We start from the raw sequence: 16,565 nt of genomic DNA, 5'->3' as shown, positions 1-16,565 counted from the left end.
TAGCGGCCCATTGCTTTAAACAAACTTTTCCTTAATTGATTGCGTGCGACCGCTTTCTACCCAGTCGAAAGCTGAAAAGGTAAATTGGTTCATTGTATGTTCTTCACTCTATTTCTACCTGTATTTTTATTTAATATGTAAATCTAGTAATCTAATCTCTCACAATTTGATATACATAATAAAGTGATTAAAACCACCACAAAATCCAACGACACAGCTATTTCAGGATATACTTATCTTCACTAAACTTTTAATTCTCTTGTTTACATTACGAATAACTTGATTAAATCAATTAATATAATTAAATTAATTTGTACATGTCAAGAATTGAGATAACCCGGCTAATTAAACCCACTGAAGACTCAGCTGTGTGCCTAATTATGAACAACATAAGACAACATAAAAAGTAAACTTTCATGAACTTCAACAGTCAACACACATCATGTTACATTCTATAAAACTAATATAAAGTGAAAAAACTAGGCCATTTGGAAAGGATAAAGGGCAAATTGCAGCCGAAAGAAAAATTCTAGACGACGATTCTGAAGTCGCTGTAAAACAAGCTGAAGAAATTAACAATAACATTTTCTGTAATTAAAACTATCCAAAAATAGTAATTTGGATACGGAATCCTAAAAATAATTAAATTATCTATGTAGATTAAAAGACATCAAGTAGGTTTCAACTACATTATAAGTATTTATCTCTCCTTAGAGATTTCCTATCTCTTTTATTTTAGGAAATGACTATCTTCTTCTCATTTATGGGCTTCGTATCTCACAAGGAGCAAAAAGTTTAAGTTGATAATGCGAGATTTTGCACATGTTTTTGTGCCTAACATTTGTTTTTGTGCCTAACAGCCTATTGGTCCCGCGACTTGGTATCCTTTAAAACCGTTCTCGTAACTTTTTTAACTATTTGGATTAATTTTCGGTTAGATCTTTATGCATTTTAATAAATGGGCGCAACTTTTTAAAGCTCCGAACACAATCGCCTTCGTGATTAAGTAAGAATTGAATTTGAGATATTTTAAAGTGGGATGTAGGATGTGAATCAATATAAGTAATTGTTTTATTTACAAGGGAAATAGTTACGTAAAAATAATTTAAATGTATATTATCTGAAATAGGTATATGAAAAATAGTGTCAAGCGGAAGTTCAGCTAGAGGTAGAGAGCTCTGGAATTATCGCTCATGCGTGCGACTTTTAAAACTTTCGAGATTTTTTTCTCCTTTGAACGCAAGATTTATACGTCATATAGGACCGGAGCTTGTTTGTAGATGTTAGGGTCAAAACCGCGAGCGCACTGATGTCCATGAACTGTATACAAGGCCATATGACATTGGATGAAACAAAGTTAGGGTATACTTGGAATAAGTTTTGAATGATTTTTGGCAATATTCAGCGGGGCGGAGCGCGGCGCGGGGCGTGGCGGCTGCGTGCGCGCCGCCCATCGTGCAATATAAGGCAGCGCACCGCACGCGGCGCCGAAGCGTGCGCAGCGCCGGCGGTCGGAGCGCATATCGCGTGTTGTTTGGTCGCGGTTTGCTGCGAGATCACCGAGATCTCGGTCTCCAGTCTGGCGAGTGCGAGAATCGACACGCTCTCCACGGCGACCAACATACGCCGTCAACTTTGTTTACCATTTAATTCGACAGGTGAGCTGTTTTCCTTATTTACCTATATTGCGAAAAAGTTTGTGATTTGGGTGGTCGACTGTAAATAGTTGTTTATGTGGTTTGCTCCTGTAAGAATTGCAATTTCATTTCATTTATAGATGAGAGACAGAAGAAAGAATGCTAATTTATGTAACTATTTTTCTAACGGTTTACCTTAATACCAAAACAGAGCAAGAGATGATTACTTCGTGGAATCTCAATGATCCACTTACTGAACTCGGCAGAGTGACGCAGGTAGCATATAGGATCCCATTAAAACTTCGCTACGCATAAGTGATCCGAGGGCACGCATAAATGATAATGAAACACTCAAGTAATCACTAAAATTTACTCTGCCCCTTGATCATAGTTCGATCGATCACCATCTAAACATTAAACAAGTTAACTTAATTGACAGATTTATTTCTAGAACGTCCCTATATGATTTCCACTAGGTCAGGAAAACCGAAAACCTTGTCTTCGCTGCAGATTACCTTCTTTTATTCAGAAATCTTAAATGTATTAAGAGGAAGTTAACGTTTATTAACTTGTTTCTAAAATCAGACAGGATCTTGTCCTTAAAAGCCTACATATTTGTTAGTTTCATCTAATTCAAAAACTCTTACTCTAACTACACTACTACCTGCGCCAGTAGGCCTACCTTAAACTCGTTACTGTGTAGTCGCTTTAATATTAAATGAAATAAATTAATTCTAAACTAACGTGATAAAATTAGCACAATTAGTAGGTGACTAAAACCTCTACCAGTTGCTACCTAATCACTCGCACCCGACGCGATATCACATCATTAGCTTAGTAACACGTTGTACAATTAACATTAGATCTCGTATTATACTTACACAGTTATATATTTAAATTTAATGAAATCAAAATTGTATAAGCAGCGTCTACATGTGCTCTACCTGCAGACACCACATTGTATTATTTTTGCCACAACCTGTTTTTAAAACGAATCAACGCAAAGCCTAACCCTTAATAAGGCCTAATTCGAGCGGGAGTTTAAAAGAGCGTTGCAATAATAAAAGCGCAGTTTTTTTACCACTTAAACTTGACACGCTGCGCGCTCAGAGTTCTAAAAGCTCCGAAATTTTCATCGCTAGTTAACTTTTAACCAAAGAATACCTAAGTATGACATTTTGACAGAAGTACATATTTAAATTATAACAAAGTTGATTATTCGTATAGGTTAATAGATAAATGGGTATTTAATAAGAGTCTCTATCGCTCTATTGAAATATACCATAAAATAGATAAATAAAGTAAAGGCTCATGATCAGTTTGTTAAAATGCGAAATACGTCATGGTGTTCCATTTATTCCTACGGTTGGATTGAACCAATTGATATAAATGCAACTAAGTAGTGTAACTAAGTAATGCAACTTAAACAAATAAAAATCACTACAGCAGACGTGCCAAGAAGTGCACTCACGTGGCTCGTGTAAAGTTTACAACAAATCTAAACAAGCTAGCTTGAGTTAACTATAATCGTCGAGTAAGAAAAGATATAAACCAACTGGCTCTAAATAGAAATCATCATAACTTTAAGTGGGATTTATCTCGCTAACTATAATGATTTTCTCGTGCGGCTTTTATTGCTATGGCATATGAGACTGTAGTCAGCCATCGTAAAAGGTAGATACAATTATAAACCATTCTCGCTGCAAATTCCGAGAAATGTGTTCAAAAACCAGTGTGCTTTTACCACCAGGTTTTACAGCGCCGAGCGGCTCTGTGCATAAATCTGTTTAATAGCTATAGCTTATAAAGCTGCGAATGAGCATGGGTCTTAAATACTACAGCTTACAATGTAAACGTTGAAGTAGCAGTTACTTGCGAATACAATAGAATTACGACCGACGCATGAGTGAGTGTAGGTAGACATGTTTGGTTTCAACAGTTCGGCGTTTGAACTTTGAAAGGTCAAGTTATAAATTGGGGTCGAAATCGGTCATTGTACGATTACTGACAGACACCTGTGGGGTCCAGATCCATTTAAGGTCTAGCCTAGATACAACTTACCTTTAAAGTGCTTTGGTGTGCTTTTATGGAGAGAAAATAATTGCTAATGGTGAAAATGGGATAATTGCACTAATTGCGTGTTACTCGTATTATACTCGTAGCTGCTGCTATGATTTTATTTGCAAATAAAATTTTAATACTAAGTTAATTTAGTCAAAAATAATATTTATGCGCCTATACATTCTGTGAGCCAGCGTAAATCTATCAAGGCGTAAATAGATGCCGCAGGTAGAGCATATGCCTTGAATTCTAATGATTTATTAATGATGCATTCATTAAAACGGCCCATAGTAACTAAGGCATGTTAGATTAAAGGCGATTTTTTAATCGTTAAGCTGTGGAATTTTAATAATTTTATTTATGAAAAATATGTTCATAATAAGAAAAATGATTTAAAAGCACATGAAAAATTTGATAATGATTGACATTACAACGCTTTTCTCATACACGCGAGTAACCTAACTTACTATCTCACACAGGTTTTGACCTAGAACTCTGTAAAAATGAGACAGAACTGGCTCGCGATACTGCACGACACGTGTACGCAATATTTACAACAATTCTTATCGAATATTTATTAAGGATACCTGTGGCTGTCTGTATGTTTGTTGTCTTTTGAATTTTTTCGTGATAATAATAAAGTTCTTCTTTTCTTTTCCTTCTTTCTAATTGTTGAATAAACTGCACCTTAACTACAGCAAGTGTCCGAATGACTGAGTCCTAATGACACTAACAGCCGCGATAGTTGTAAGGTGTACCTACGTCTGGAGCCAGTGACCGCGCACCAATTGGAGGAGCCGCCGATACACTTGACCTCGCAACACTTTTCATTTATCTTTTGTTACCTTCGTCTGCCGCCATCGTCTGTGGCTAATCTCATTCATATACTCACGTGTCAATTATAGGAATTATAGGAAATACCATCATTAGCTACACAAACTTATCCCAGTACCTACTCAGTAAATTTTCAACAATTCAGAACGACGAACGAACGATCTATTTCAATAATTATCTACCAAACCAAAAATACACCTAAAACCAAATATACGATACAAATGTAGGTATTTATGACATTCATCTTAGCAAGTAAGTAGGTACCTAATAGGTACCTATTAAAGTTATTATACACATTTTTATCTTAAACATTGCTAATGAAACCTATTGTTGGTAAATAATGATTCTAAACTATAAATAATGACTGCTCACTTCGAAGTTTTAACTTATCACAAACTAAATAGAGATATACTCGTAAGTAAATTTAGTCACCTACGTAAATTTTCTAATTAGAATAACATCCGTCTTGAAATTGGAGGTTAACAACTTTTATGTTTACCCGAAGTTTCAAACGTGCCATAAGTACTCGTAGAGGTAACGGGTGAAATTAAAGTTCCCTTGAAAGTTTGAACTGTCTGAAAAAAAATTGCTACGAAATTGTAGAACATTTTTTTTAGAACCTTCACGAACCAGCTATGTATAAACTGTGCTTTCATAGGCTTATATGCAGATCAATTAGACCAAAGAGCCCGAACGTATAGCCTCCATATTAGCTAGGCTTTTAATCTTGCGCGATCGGAGAGAAGTATAATTGGTGTCCTTTAGAGTATGCGCACACCGTTGATTTTTAGTTGGCCGATAGTTGTGCCCGATTTCAAATTGTATGAAGAATCGGCCAAATCGAATCGGCGTAGTGTGCGCACTCCCATACATGCCCATACTGATCAACAGCCCGACTAAACTATCGGCCGACGAAAAATCAACGGTGTGCGCCTACTCTTAAACTCTAAAGTACTTATAGGCGAATTTTCCGTAAAAAGGTGATTTCAATTCTACGGCACGGTAATACTATCTATACAGTATTCCAACTCGGCCATATTTTTGAAATAAATGTCAACAGCCCCGCTATACGTCACGGTATGACAACATGCGATAGGGCTGCTCACCTACAGTACCCATTCTAATTACATCTGTCTACTTAGAATTTCTATCTAGTTTTGTGATTGTAATTTTTATTTTATTTAGACAAACAAAATACTTTGTGAATGGAATAGGATAAAAATGCGTGTTATTTTGTGATTAGTAGATTTAATTTTAAAAAATATACTAAAATAATTTTTGAATCTACTAATCATAATGAGTACTTAATGACCTGTTACTTTAATTTCAGGCGGGCGAAGTCGTGGGCCAAAGCTGGTTTTATACAATATAATTTTCATTTCATCACTAGTTATTGACAAATTTGACCGTTTAAGACGGTCAGTCAAATTCAATCACCTTAGTCATTTTCAACACTAGGCCATCGACGTCCGTTCGACACATTCGCGACACCCCTAACTTTTGGATCTCGACCGCGTCCCGAGATTTGAAATTCGAAGGAAAGCTCGCGTTTTGTCGGTTTATATTTTTTTTTTATGCATAACAATGCAGGTATTTGACCACAATCGCACCTGATGTTAAGTGGGATGCAGTCTAGGATGGTACATATCTGCCCTGTAAGTGCTTATTCACTCTCGCCTTGAAGAGGCCCGGATTATAGTTTTCGGGAAAGACAGCAGCAGGCATACATGAAGTTACAATACTGTATGATATTATTACCGTGTCTACGGTGACTGAGAACCGCGATGTATTAGTTTGTAGTTATACGCACCTACATACTATTAGGATATCCACCCGTAACATCTACCCGCATTGTTAGAGAAAAATATTAACTACTACCATTATGTCAATGTGCACTTTCATTATTAGATATTCTTTCAAAAATTCAATCTTCGTTATTCTTTAGAACAAAAAAAATGGTAACTTGATACCTGCATTTCTCTAAATTCATATAATCGAAGCCATAAAACAAAATACTTGTTAGTTTTGAAAAGGCAGCTTTTTATTCTGGACCGTCTGTCAAGGTGAAATGAATGGTATAGTCTGCGCGGGAGTCGGATCTCAGAAATGTTTTGGTTTATTTTGCAATCCGAAACTACGAGGAACGGGGAGGTCTCGCATAAAATACCGTAACTAGCGTGGCAACCTGTTTAGGTAACTGAACCCACTAAAAATAGGTTTACTTATGGCGAACTAAAAATTAACGAGATATTTTCTCTTAATTTCTATTTTCATAATCAATAAGTAAAAGGTTTATGTTTGCATGTTTGAAAAAATGGCATACTTACAAACAAGGAGATTAATTAAGCTTAGCTGTACAGGTAATTGTTTCACTATCACTACCAACAGAACTATGAGGTATTTTCAATTATTGAAATATAAAAGTTACACTTGTTGTAGAGACGCTCTACTTTACTAGTCTACTGAAAGTGTGGGCGGGGCCAATATTAAATGCAAGGAAATAATAAAAAATTTAAATTTTATTTGTCTACAATTGATAATTTCCTAAACTAGGCATTATAAACCTAGTCCAACAATTTATTTGAATTAAAAAAAGTCCTTTGTTAACTATTTCGTAGCGTCATCAGCATGACTGATGTAGAGTTTTAAGAACACCTAAATATGCTATGTCGCATAGGCCGCTTTATATTACTCCTATTCCTTTGAAGATGATTAAATATTTAGTACGATTCAATAATTATTTTAAATTTTATTTGTCTACAATTGATAATTTCCTAAACTAGGCATTATAAACCTAGTCCAACAATTTATTTGAATTAAAAAAAGTCCTTTGTTAACTATTTCGTAGCGTCATCAGCATGACTGATGTAGAGTTTTAAGAACACCTAAATATGCTATGTCGCATAGGCCGCTTTATATTACTCCTATTCCTTTGAAGATGATTAAATATTTAGTACGATTCAATAATTATATAAGGGCTAAGGACCTAACAGCCGAGTCTTACAACATCTCCGGTGTTGTTCACTTGGGTCACAAACACGCTCAGCTGGTACAATATACTAGCAAAGAGTAGCAAGGCTGCAGCTCCAGTCAGATTCACGTAATTATTCAATAGAGTGCACGAGCACCGAGACTGAGAGCGGCAAGGGGCAGGCAGCAGGTGGGGGGAGCAAGAGCGCGGGCGCACGCGCCCTGCGTGTGACCGATGGACTGCGACTACCGCGCATTTAAGGCGGCTACAAACGTAGCGTTTTTAATGCGTACTAGGTGCTACACGCGACATAATATGCCGCTAGGTCAATGTCATGTCATAAAAAGGCAAGAGAAGCGGTTAACTCTCGATTACGCGTGCCGCGTGGGTTCAACGCAAAGTCGCAGACCCATCGACCTTCCCCCTAATTAGGTCGCACAATCACGCCTGAATAAACATGTAGTAAAACTTTCTGTTATCAGAGTTTAACATTCATTAAATTGTATTTTTATTTGTTAATATTTTTAATCATTCTTTCTTGTTACAACTTTGCTATAGCAACCGCATCGCATTGTACCTAGGTAAATTACTTATGTATGTATCTTAAAGACATATAAAGCTAATAATTTTCTGTCTTGTCTTGTCAGTAGTAAATTTTGGTTCATTTTCGACTAATCGTTTCCCAATTCATCCATTTCTATGCATTTTCTTAATGTGGAATGCCAGCGAAGAAAAATCGCATGGTTTGTTACTACCCTTACTCGCATCAGTTCATCATGCTCAACAACAAAACAACACTGTGATGATACTCTGGTTAATCTCAGGTTAGAAATGAATAAGTTATTATGTAATCCTTGGATATTAGAATTTAACAAACTAAAAAAAAAGGTACAAGTATTTGACGTTAGACATGGTAATTGAAATAAAACACCCGATTATTGCATAAATTCCCATAAGCTCTACCTACGTAAAATGCATATTCCTACTAAGTACCTAGTAACGCTACGCAAATCAGGTACAGCGTTAGGTATGGTAATTTTTAACCGATTGACTTAATTAACTGTTCATATTAATTTCAGGATAAATATAGACTCTTTTAATTGTCAGAAACCACAAATGCCAATCGCATTCCAACAAGATTCTACCCGCAGTGGGATGACTCTATAATTGTTCTTGGTTACTTCGCATAGCAACATAATGTAGGTAATTGCAACAAGTTGCGTAAAATGTTCTATGTTTATGATTCAATATCACTCCGTGCTCAAAATTTTATCTAATATCTGAAATTATTCTCGAAGTAGGAACGATATAAAATAATTTTCGAATTTTAATAAATATTTATGCGACACACATATTTTGTGCTATCCTTTTACGTAGTCAAGCTTGATTACGGGTTTAAATTGCTTCCAACGGTATACCTACCGGTGAGCATAATGTTGATCTACTTAAGCACGTTGCAAGCACGCATTTGTATCCAATCCTTCGGCTATAAATAACTCGAGAGACCTCTGAGCGAATTATGTATTAGAAACAGTCATTACACCAACATGTTAACGTATCGAATGATGTAGCACCCAACCTGTACTATTCTTGGAATGGCACTTAACGAAAGGAAGAAGCTGATTTGCATTTTTATGAACAAGGAAGGTGAAGTCATCTTCATTTAGGTGGGCCATTGAAAGAGTTATATTTATCGTCGCCATTTACTGAAAATAAATTCATGATCGCTAGTAAATAAGAAGCTTGATTTATTTTGGACACTTGACCAACCAAACCCTGACAGCATGCAGGAAAAGTTGATAGTAGGCACAATAATTTCCTTTTGAATATTGACAACCGGAACTAAAACGTTTATTACAGTCATTCAAAGTCCATGAATAACAAATGCAATCAATCACCGATAGAAATTTGATATCCGATGAACTTTCACAAATCTCATATTCGATAAAAGTGCATTTCAATAAAGACGATGCACTTAGGATATTAGAATAGTGGATTCAAGGGAACCAAGGGTATACGGGGCGTTGCCGGTGTCAGGTTACACTTACCCTTTGTATAAAAGCCAGGAGCGCTCAGGTTACAAACACTGTGTGACCGGCATTGCGCAAAAAGCGATACTCTACAATGGTGTTCATCGTAGGCTGGTTTCAGAACACAGGTATTTTAGATAATAATTATTGAAATCGTACACCGAACTAAGTAGCTATAAATGTGATTTCTATTATCCTTATCCGCATATAATGTAACCAACCGCGCTATAAATAGTTTCTTAAATACCCCTAACTCACGTTAATTGCCTTATTGTTCAATATGTAACCTACTTTGTACGTATTGTTATGATTGTGATCGTTTCTCGGATACATTTTTAAATTAAACAATGAATGAAATCCTGCAACATAAGTGAATTCAACTCAAGTTATTGTTATGTTTTTTCCGCGCCGCACCACGCAGGATATTATGATCTCGTTTAAGTCGGCGTTCGCATGGTCGGTTGTTAATTTCGTATTCGTTAACTTTAATAACAATCGGCTGTTCTATAAATAAAACATTTGGTACTACCCTGATCTTTTGGCGCAAAAAATTGGTATTACCTACAAGGGATTCCGAGAATTTTAAAAATTAGTTTTATTTTTAAAAGACAATGCCGGAAATTGGCGTCTTTTTTTTTCGCGCGGCCATCGACCAAACCATGTTTTTTAGATACAAAATAGTGTAATAAACCAAACTTACTATGACATGTATACCACTAAACTCAGTCTGAACTGAGTTACGAGCATTAGAAGTTTGATGATTTACATACTAGATTTGCTTTTTGCGCGCAAGTTTTGTAAGAAATTGTAACACTATTTTGTAGTCAAAAAACAAAGTTTGGTCGATGGCCGCGCGAAAAAAAAATAGACGCCACCTTCCATACAAAATCTGGCATTGCCATTTCGGCGAGCTCTTTTGGGATTTATTTTGGAGCATTATTATTTTTTGAACCGCTTCTGATAACACTCTTAAAAATTGTATGACGTAGGTATCTACTCGTATAAAAGGCGGCATATCTGTGGCGTCTGATGTATATCTAATAGTATGATTGTTTAGTAATCAGCATACAGGAATTATGAAAGAACACAAAAGTCCAAAGCTCACGTCATTTACCTACGTTTAAAAATTTCTTAAACTTCTTTTTTAAAAGTTTCCCACAATGCCCATTTACAGTTCCGCTATTTTAATTTTTTTTAAACTGTATAATCATATAGGGGTGTCTTTCGCAGGAGTCATGTTGGTGAACAGAGGCATTCAGATAGCCATAGTAGCAGCGCTGTTGTGGCAGGCGCGGACCGACGCCGCCTCCGCCGCGGTCAAGTTCTGCGGAAGACAGCTCGGCGAAATCATGAGCAGAGTTTGCCACGCGTACAATAGTCCCTCGTGGGACATACCCACAGGTATGTAATTTTTTTTAAAAGGATATTTGTAATTTATTGGTTAATTTCTGCAATAGCACAAATTAAACCTTCGTGGTAAGCTAAATATGCTTGTGTTATGAGTGGGTTCACCACAATAGTCAAGCGGCGCCACGGCGGCGCGGTCATTGCTAGGTATACAGGGTGTAAGGAATTGGATGACAATCACTTAAATAGATAACTTTGTTATCTGTCTGCCACTTTGCACTGGAAGGGAAGTTTTGAAGTTTACTCGTAATTTCGAATTTCTTCTATATTCTTCTGTGGGTCTAGACAAAGTGCAAATTATAATCGCAAACCAGTCGAAAAGTGGTCGTAAAGCCCTATTATTGTATGGAGTTTTGACGGATTCGATTTTCGATTCGATCAAAAAGTGCATTATGCTTAAGGGGGCTGATTGATGATGTCATTGTGGGTGACAGTGGGTGTAATGACAAATCGAGAGGTAGGAATAGACTCCCATGTTATTCGTGTCCGATTTAAACTTGGATAGCATGTTGTTATAATGATTTACTTAACTAAAATTATAGTTTATCGTGATTTGTCAATGTTATTTTAATTATGCGCATTAGTGCAGTTGTTAAGTTTAATGATTAACTTTAATTAGTGGCATGCATCTTACGCAAAAACAGGCCAATATTAGTCATCATCGACTTCACCTTTGAGGTGTTCTTTGCTGTAATTATGTATTTATGTGCTTGTAGCAAGTTAATAACATCCGCGAGGCAACAACCCTTATCAGAGTTGACTAGAAGGTCGCCATCATTCGAATAGCATATCATCAACAATATTATCTAGTGCCAAACCATATGTAATTGCGTGCAAATTGTTAGTTATTAGTTTGGTGATAAAATATTTTTAAGTAAACGTAAATATAGCTTGACGCTTCGGGTCGTAGATCACAAAAAAATTAACATTAAATTATAAACAATAGCAATAAAAACGTCTAAGTAATATCTGTAATTACGTAGACATCGTTTGAGAAGAGATAAAAAAGGTTTTATTCGAATGTATTTAATAATTTCTGCATTATTTCATGCGCCTAACACAAACCCGGAAAGCCTTATTAATTTATAAACAAAATAGACGATAGACTACTTATTCTGTATTATTAGATAAAACTTTATCAAAAACCAATTTAAGATAAGTTAATCTAAAAATCTCTTTTAGTGTCATTTGAATATAAATGTTAAGTAAATCAGTTTACACGTGTCGAAAAAAGTATCTTTTTAGCGCATGACCTTTTATCAGCTATGACATCAGAAATGAACCCCTGTAATTCCAACCAATGAGACCTAAAATAGCATCCATTTCATATCGCGAAGATGTTAACAATTTGAAACGCAGCTACATAGATATTTTTAATTAAATTATGTAAATAAACAGATAATGTCACTACTTATTAGTGAATATCATTGATAGACTTTATGCAACCAAATGTAATTTAAATAAACATGATAAAAAAACCGAAACTACTTAATAATCTACCAGTTAAATTTTAAGGCGGAAACTAGATTTCATTTTGTTTTATTACGAAGTGCATTAAATAAAGTAGGCCTGTCTATTTGAATTTGTTAAACTATTTACAGTTTGTAGTCAGTCATAATATTAGTTTACGCCCGCGTGGAATTTTTCGGTTTTTTATTAACCTATGACACTCAGCAATAAAAAATCGATAGCCTCAGATGGGACTTGAAAGTTTGAAACTCTTTCATGCTACGGCTATGTAATTGAAAGTAATATTGGAGAGCTGCTCGAAATTTTCATTTTTTATCGGAAAATCGTCAGTTTAATAATTTAATCACTTTTTTTTCCAGTGGTAGAACAACACGGAACTTCTACAAGACGGAAAAGACAACTGGGCATAGCAGACGAATGCTGCACAATTGGCTGTACGTGGGAACAGCTCAGCAAGTACTGCTCTATCAGTGCGTAGTGAGTACCAGCCATCTGTAACTCTAGCATGAACAACTTTCGTCTTCGAATCGTTTGCGTATTCGATAAAATTCGACACTCAATCTTCGAATTAAACGATAACGTGACAATTTTGATTCTCAAAATAAGTTTCGTGCAACCACATCTCATACTAAGTTCACTTTACGACACGTTCACAAGGGCGCTGTTGTAGTTTTCTTACTCGTGCTAGCCGTACTGTTATTAGTCGCACATAACCTGCCGCACAAATCAGGAATAGAGACTTACATAAGGCGATGTAAAATGACGCTTACATACTCTCATTTATCTCGGTAAGTATTACGTAAAAATGTTATTATTACTAGTGACTCCGGTAATTGGTATTTGGTATCAAGAGTCCCGAAACTATGACATTTTGACATTGCACGCATTAATTTAATACTCGATTGGTGGAATTATATTCGAGGCTTGATAGTATTTTTCCTCCTTCTTTTTTTGAGTGCCTTGCACTTACTTCTTAGGTAAAAAACAGAGATCAAAGTCTTGGTATCAGACAGCCAGATATCAATATGCAGAATAGGTGAACTGAACTGCAATCGTACTGACATTAATGTGTTCTCTGAAGCACGGATTCATATTTATTTTCTGTCAATCAAGTGTTATCCAATTCTGCATCTAATTGAGCACAATAACACAAATTGATTTTCACTTGCCAATCGAACCTAAGACTTCCGGATCGAGAGAGTCCAATCCCACTCTCCAATCACTAGACCCCGAAGCCGTAACACAATAGGTACTTTGAAAGCTGTATGTTATTAGCGCGACCTACAGGGTGGAAACTATAAGTGATTTTACACGATTATTTCTAAACTATACAAGATATCGAAAAACTGGTTACTGATCCTGAAAGTGCTTTACGAGCTCTTTCAAATGATATCAGAAATACTGGATCTATCAGAAAATTCAATGTTTCCAGCTCCATACTAAATGTTTCCCCTTTACAGTTCTGAATCTCCATTGGACGAGTTGGAAGCGCACATGATCGCGGATCGGTCAGCGGAGAACGCGGGCTCGGCGCCGGCGCTGGTGGGCAACGCGTTCGGTAGCGCGGCGGGGGCGGGGGCGGTGGCGGGAGCGGGAGCGGGAGCGGAGGCGGCGGCGAGCGAGGTGGGGCGGGGGGCGCGCGGGCGCACTGGCGGGTACGGGCGCGCTCGGGGGCGCCGCTGCTGGTGCCGGCGCAAGCGGCGCTCGGGCCGACGGCGATCCTCTCTCATGGGTAACATGGTGTGTCTGTCCTTCGTCGCTGACTTGTTCTCTTTTATTATTTACACAATTTTATAGTTTTTTTTTTATTAACGCCTATTGAACATTATGATCCAGCAAGCATAAAATTATCAGGCCCGTATTATTAATCGATTCAAGCCTGTTTAGGTAATGAACTCACATGCTTGAATCTGAGTATACGTTTTGCACCATGATAGTAAATCGTGGAATTTGAAAATGAAACACTCTTTGCGCCAGAAATTGCGCATTAATGGTGCAATGCTGAAAATATTTACAGTTACTCTTAAAAATATTTTATTTATCCATTTTCCATACAACTTTTTACATTTTATGACATTATTAACATTATAAAAATATCGCTGTGCGCCAAAGAAAACGTACGTGCGTATTGTAATACAATGTTGTACTTGTTATTGAATTGAATTATGAAATTTTTTTGAGAACAAGTAGGTGACGAGTAACTAACCCTCATATTAACGCTATGCATGAATTGAATGACTAATAAATAACATAACAAAATAACAATAATTCATTAAAAATAAATCATTCACGCGTGTTTCAAACGTGGAAAGTAAACCATTATCATTATGTAAAGCATGATGCATGAAAAAGGGAACTAGTATTTTTTTATTTGTATGTGTTCGGACTAGGCAACGAAAAATTTTCTTTGTTTGAATATAAAACAGACGTCCGTTCATCAAGCTAAACATTGCCATTGCGGTGTTTTAAGTAGGTACTTGCAACAAGTTCGATATTGCAGCAAAAATGTAGCCTGATGCGCTGTCTACTGTACCTACCTACAGAAGTTACCTAATACCTACATTACTAAATAGTCTAATCTAACCGTAACACATTTTTTTTTGGGTAACAGGACCTCATAAGAAGTGCAGCGCGCGCTGCGCCCGTGGTGGGCACCGTGTCTCCCCTTCTGACGTGGGGAAGAACCTTGAACACTGACTTGCCGCCGCTGGAGCGAGACCGCTACGCATACGTCGCCATTTACACATAGTCTTAGGATATCTTAAACGGTACAAATGACGTAAGCCGTACGTCCGGCTCGAAGGACCAATCTTTCATTATGGTACCAACCGAGACAGGTGACCAATAAAGACAGGTTCAATCATTCTGTGTTCATTTATATTACATTTATTAGACATAAAATGATTTTTCAAATGTGTTGTAAGGATATGAGATTTAAATCAATTTTAGTGTATTTAATGTTGAGATCTATGTGTTCTGAAACTTACTTCATGATTGTGAACGATGCCCTTAATAACTTTAAAGTTAGGTATACTAAGATGATAGACTTATTTATAAATCGAATAAGTATGTCGAATTATGTGGGCCATTCCATCATTCTGCTAAATTCCTAATGTAAACTTTCCAAATCTTATTTTCTTAGCAATAATAATAGGCTAAACAAGAAGGTTGGTTAGTGTATTATCCAACTGATTAAAAAATGTAAGTAACTAATAATCATATTAATTCTTGTTAGCTAAATACTTTCTAGAAATTTAAATATAAATATTTTACCTAATTGTATTAAAATCATGTAGTTTTTACCCACAGGTTCGTAGTTAGCATATATCATTCTATATTTCTTACCCCATGCTTATATTATAATATTTTTAATTAATAGAAAATAGGACTTTATCTTTCGTAATTATTACCTAAATTACTCATGTTGCAGCCAGATTATTTAGCAACAAATAATAATAAAAAACATACATACATTACAATTGCCATAATTATAGCACTGATAAGGATAATGCTGTGTAGGTAGTGTATCAACATTATAATTCAGTGATATTTTTATATACAAATCACCAAAATCTTATAACACATTGTCACTACACCTTTTGTTCAGTAAGTAGTTTCACTACCATTTCTTACTAATTATTCACCTATCATTTAAGATTTAAAGATCTCTGAAGCATCTGTGATAATTCCAACTGATAAAAATAAAAAAAATCTTATTTATAATTTTAGTAGTACCTAACCATACTAGATTAAAGTATTCCTTGCCTTTGAAAATATTGTGTGTCATGTGTAAATAGAGTTGTAAAACTTAGTATGAATAATGTGACTGACTGTGAGTGCTGTATTAAAACTGTCATTTATTTATCTTCAGTATTTTACTTCACAACATGTAGTTACCTGCTATTTTAGAGTGAAAATGATTTTAGAGAGGAATGTGGCCTAAAAGATATAATACCAAACATTAATTAGATCTGATGATTGGTATAAGGGTAAAAGGTAACAGACAAACAATGTAACTTTCACAGTTATAATATTAGTATTGATAAATTAATGCCTTAACTCACTACATTATTTACAATAAAAGTATTTAGGTACATACAAAAATTCTATTTAAAAAATGCAAACACTAACAACCGAAATTTCTTATTTTAACCG

General features: G+C 35.8%; 1 protein-coding gene across 2 annotated transcripts; it reads left to right on the top strand.

Annotated features, from left to right (window-relative positions):
• The first annotated feature begins 1,502 nt into the window (after nucleotides 1-1,502).
• Nucleotides 1,503-16,528, top strand: LOC114359785 (uncharacterized). 2 transcript variants are annotated; one of them, XM_028314291.1, is made up of 5 exons: nucleotides 1,503-1,658; nucleotides 10,764-10,934; nucleotides 12,770-12,887; nucleotides 13,871-14,142; nucleotides 15,022-16,528. In XM_028314291.1, the coding sequence occupies exons 2-5, from the start codon at nucleotides 10,769-10,771 to the stop codon at nucleotides 15,105-15,107; spliced, it is 642 nt and encodes a 213-aa protein (XP_028170092.1). In that variant the 5' UTR covers nucleotides 1,503-1,658; nucleotides 10,764-10,768; the 3' UTR covers nucleotides 15,108-16,528. The 2 variants fall into 2 exon arrangements, with proteins under 2 accessions (XP_028170092.1, XP_028170098.1); XM_028314297.1 differs by having other exon boundaries at nucleotides 1,505-1,658; nucleotides 13,871-14,033.
• Nucleotides 16,529-16,565: the final 37 nt, after the last annotated feature.

The sequence above is a fragment of the Ostrinia furnacalis genome, unplaced genomic scaffold, assembly GCF_004193835.3.
Source record: "Ostrinia furnacalis isolate ACB-3 unplaced genomic scaffold, ASM419383v2 OfSCF0319, whole genome shotgun sequence".
Taxonomy (NCBI): Eukaryota; Metazoa; Arthropoda; class Insecta; order Lepidoptera; family Crambidae; genus Ostrinia; species Ostrinia furnacalis.
This window is presented reverse-complemented; position numbering and strand designations above follow the sequence as displayed.

What these genes read in the sequence shown, in the direction of transcription:
- LOC114359785 (XM_028314291.1), top strand. Translation starts at nt 10,769, where the DNA reads ATGTTGGTGAACAGAGGCATTCAGATAGCCATAGTAGCAGCGCTGTTG. An exon ending in CTCGTGGGACATACCCACAG is followed by an intron (nt 10,935 to 12,769) that starts GTATGTAATTTT and finishes TTTTTTTTCCAG; the next exon opens with TGGTAGAACAACACGGAACT. An exon ending in ACGGCGATCCTCTCTCATGG is followed by an intron (nt 14,143 to 15,021) that starts GTAACATGGTGT and finishes TTTGGGTAACAG; the next exon opens with GACCTCATAAGAAGTGCAGC.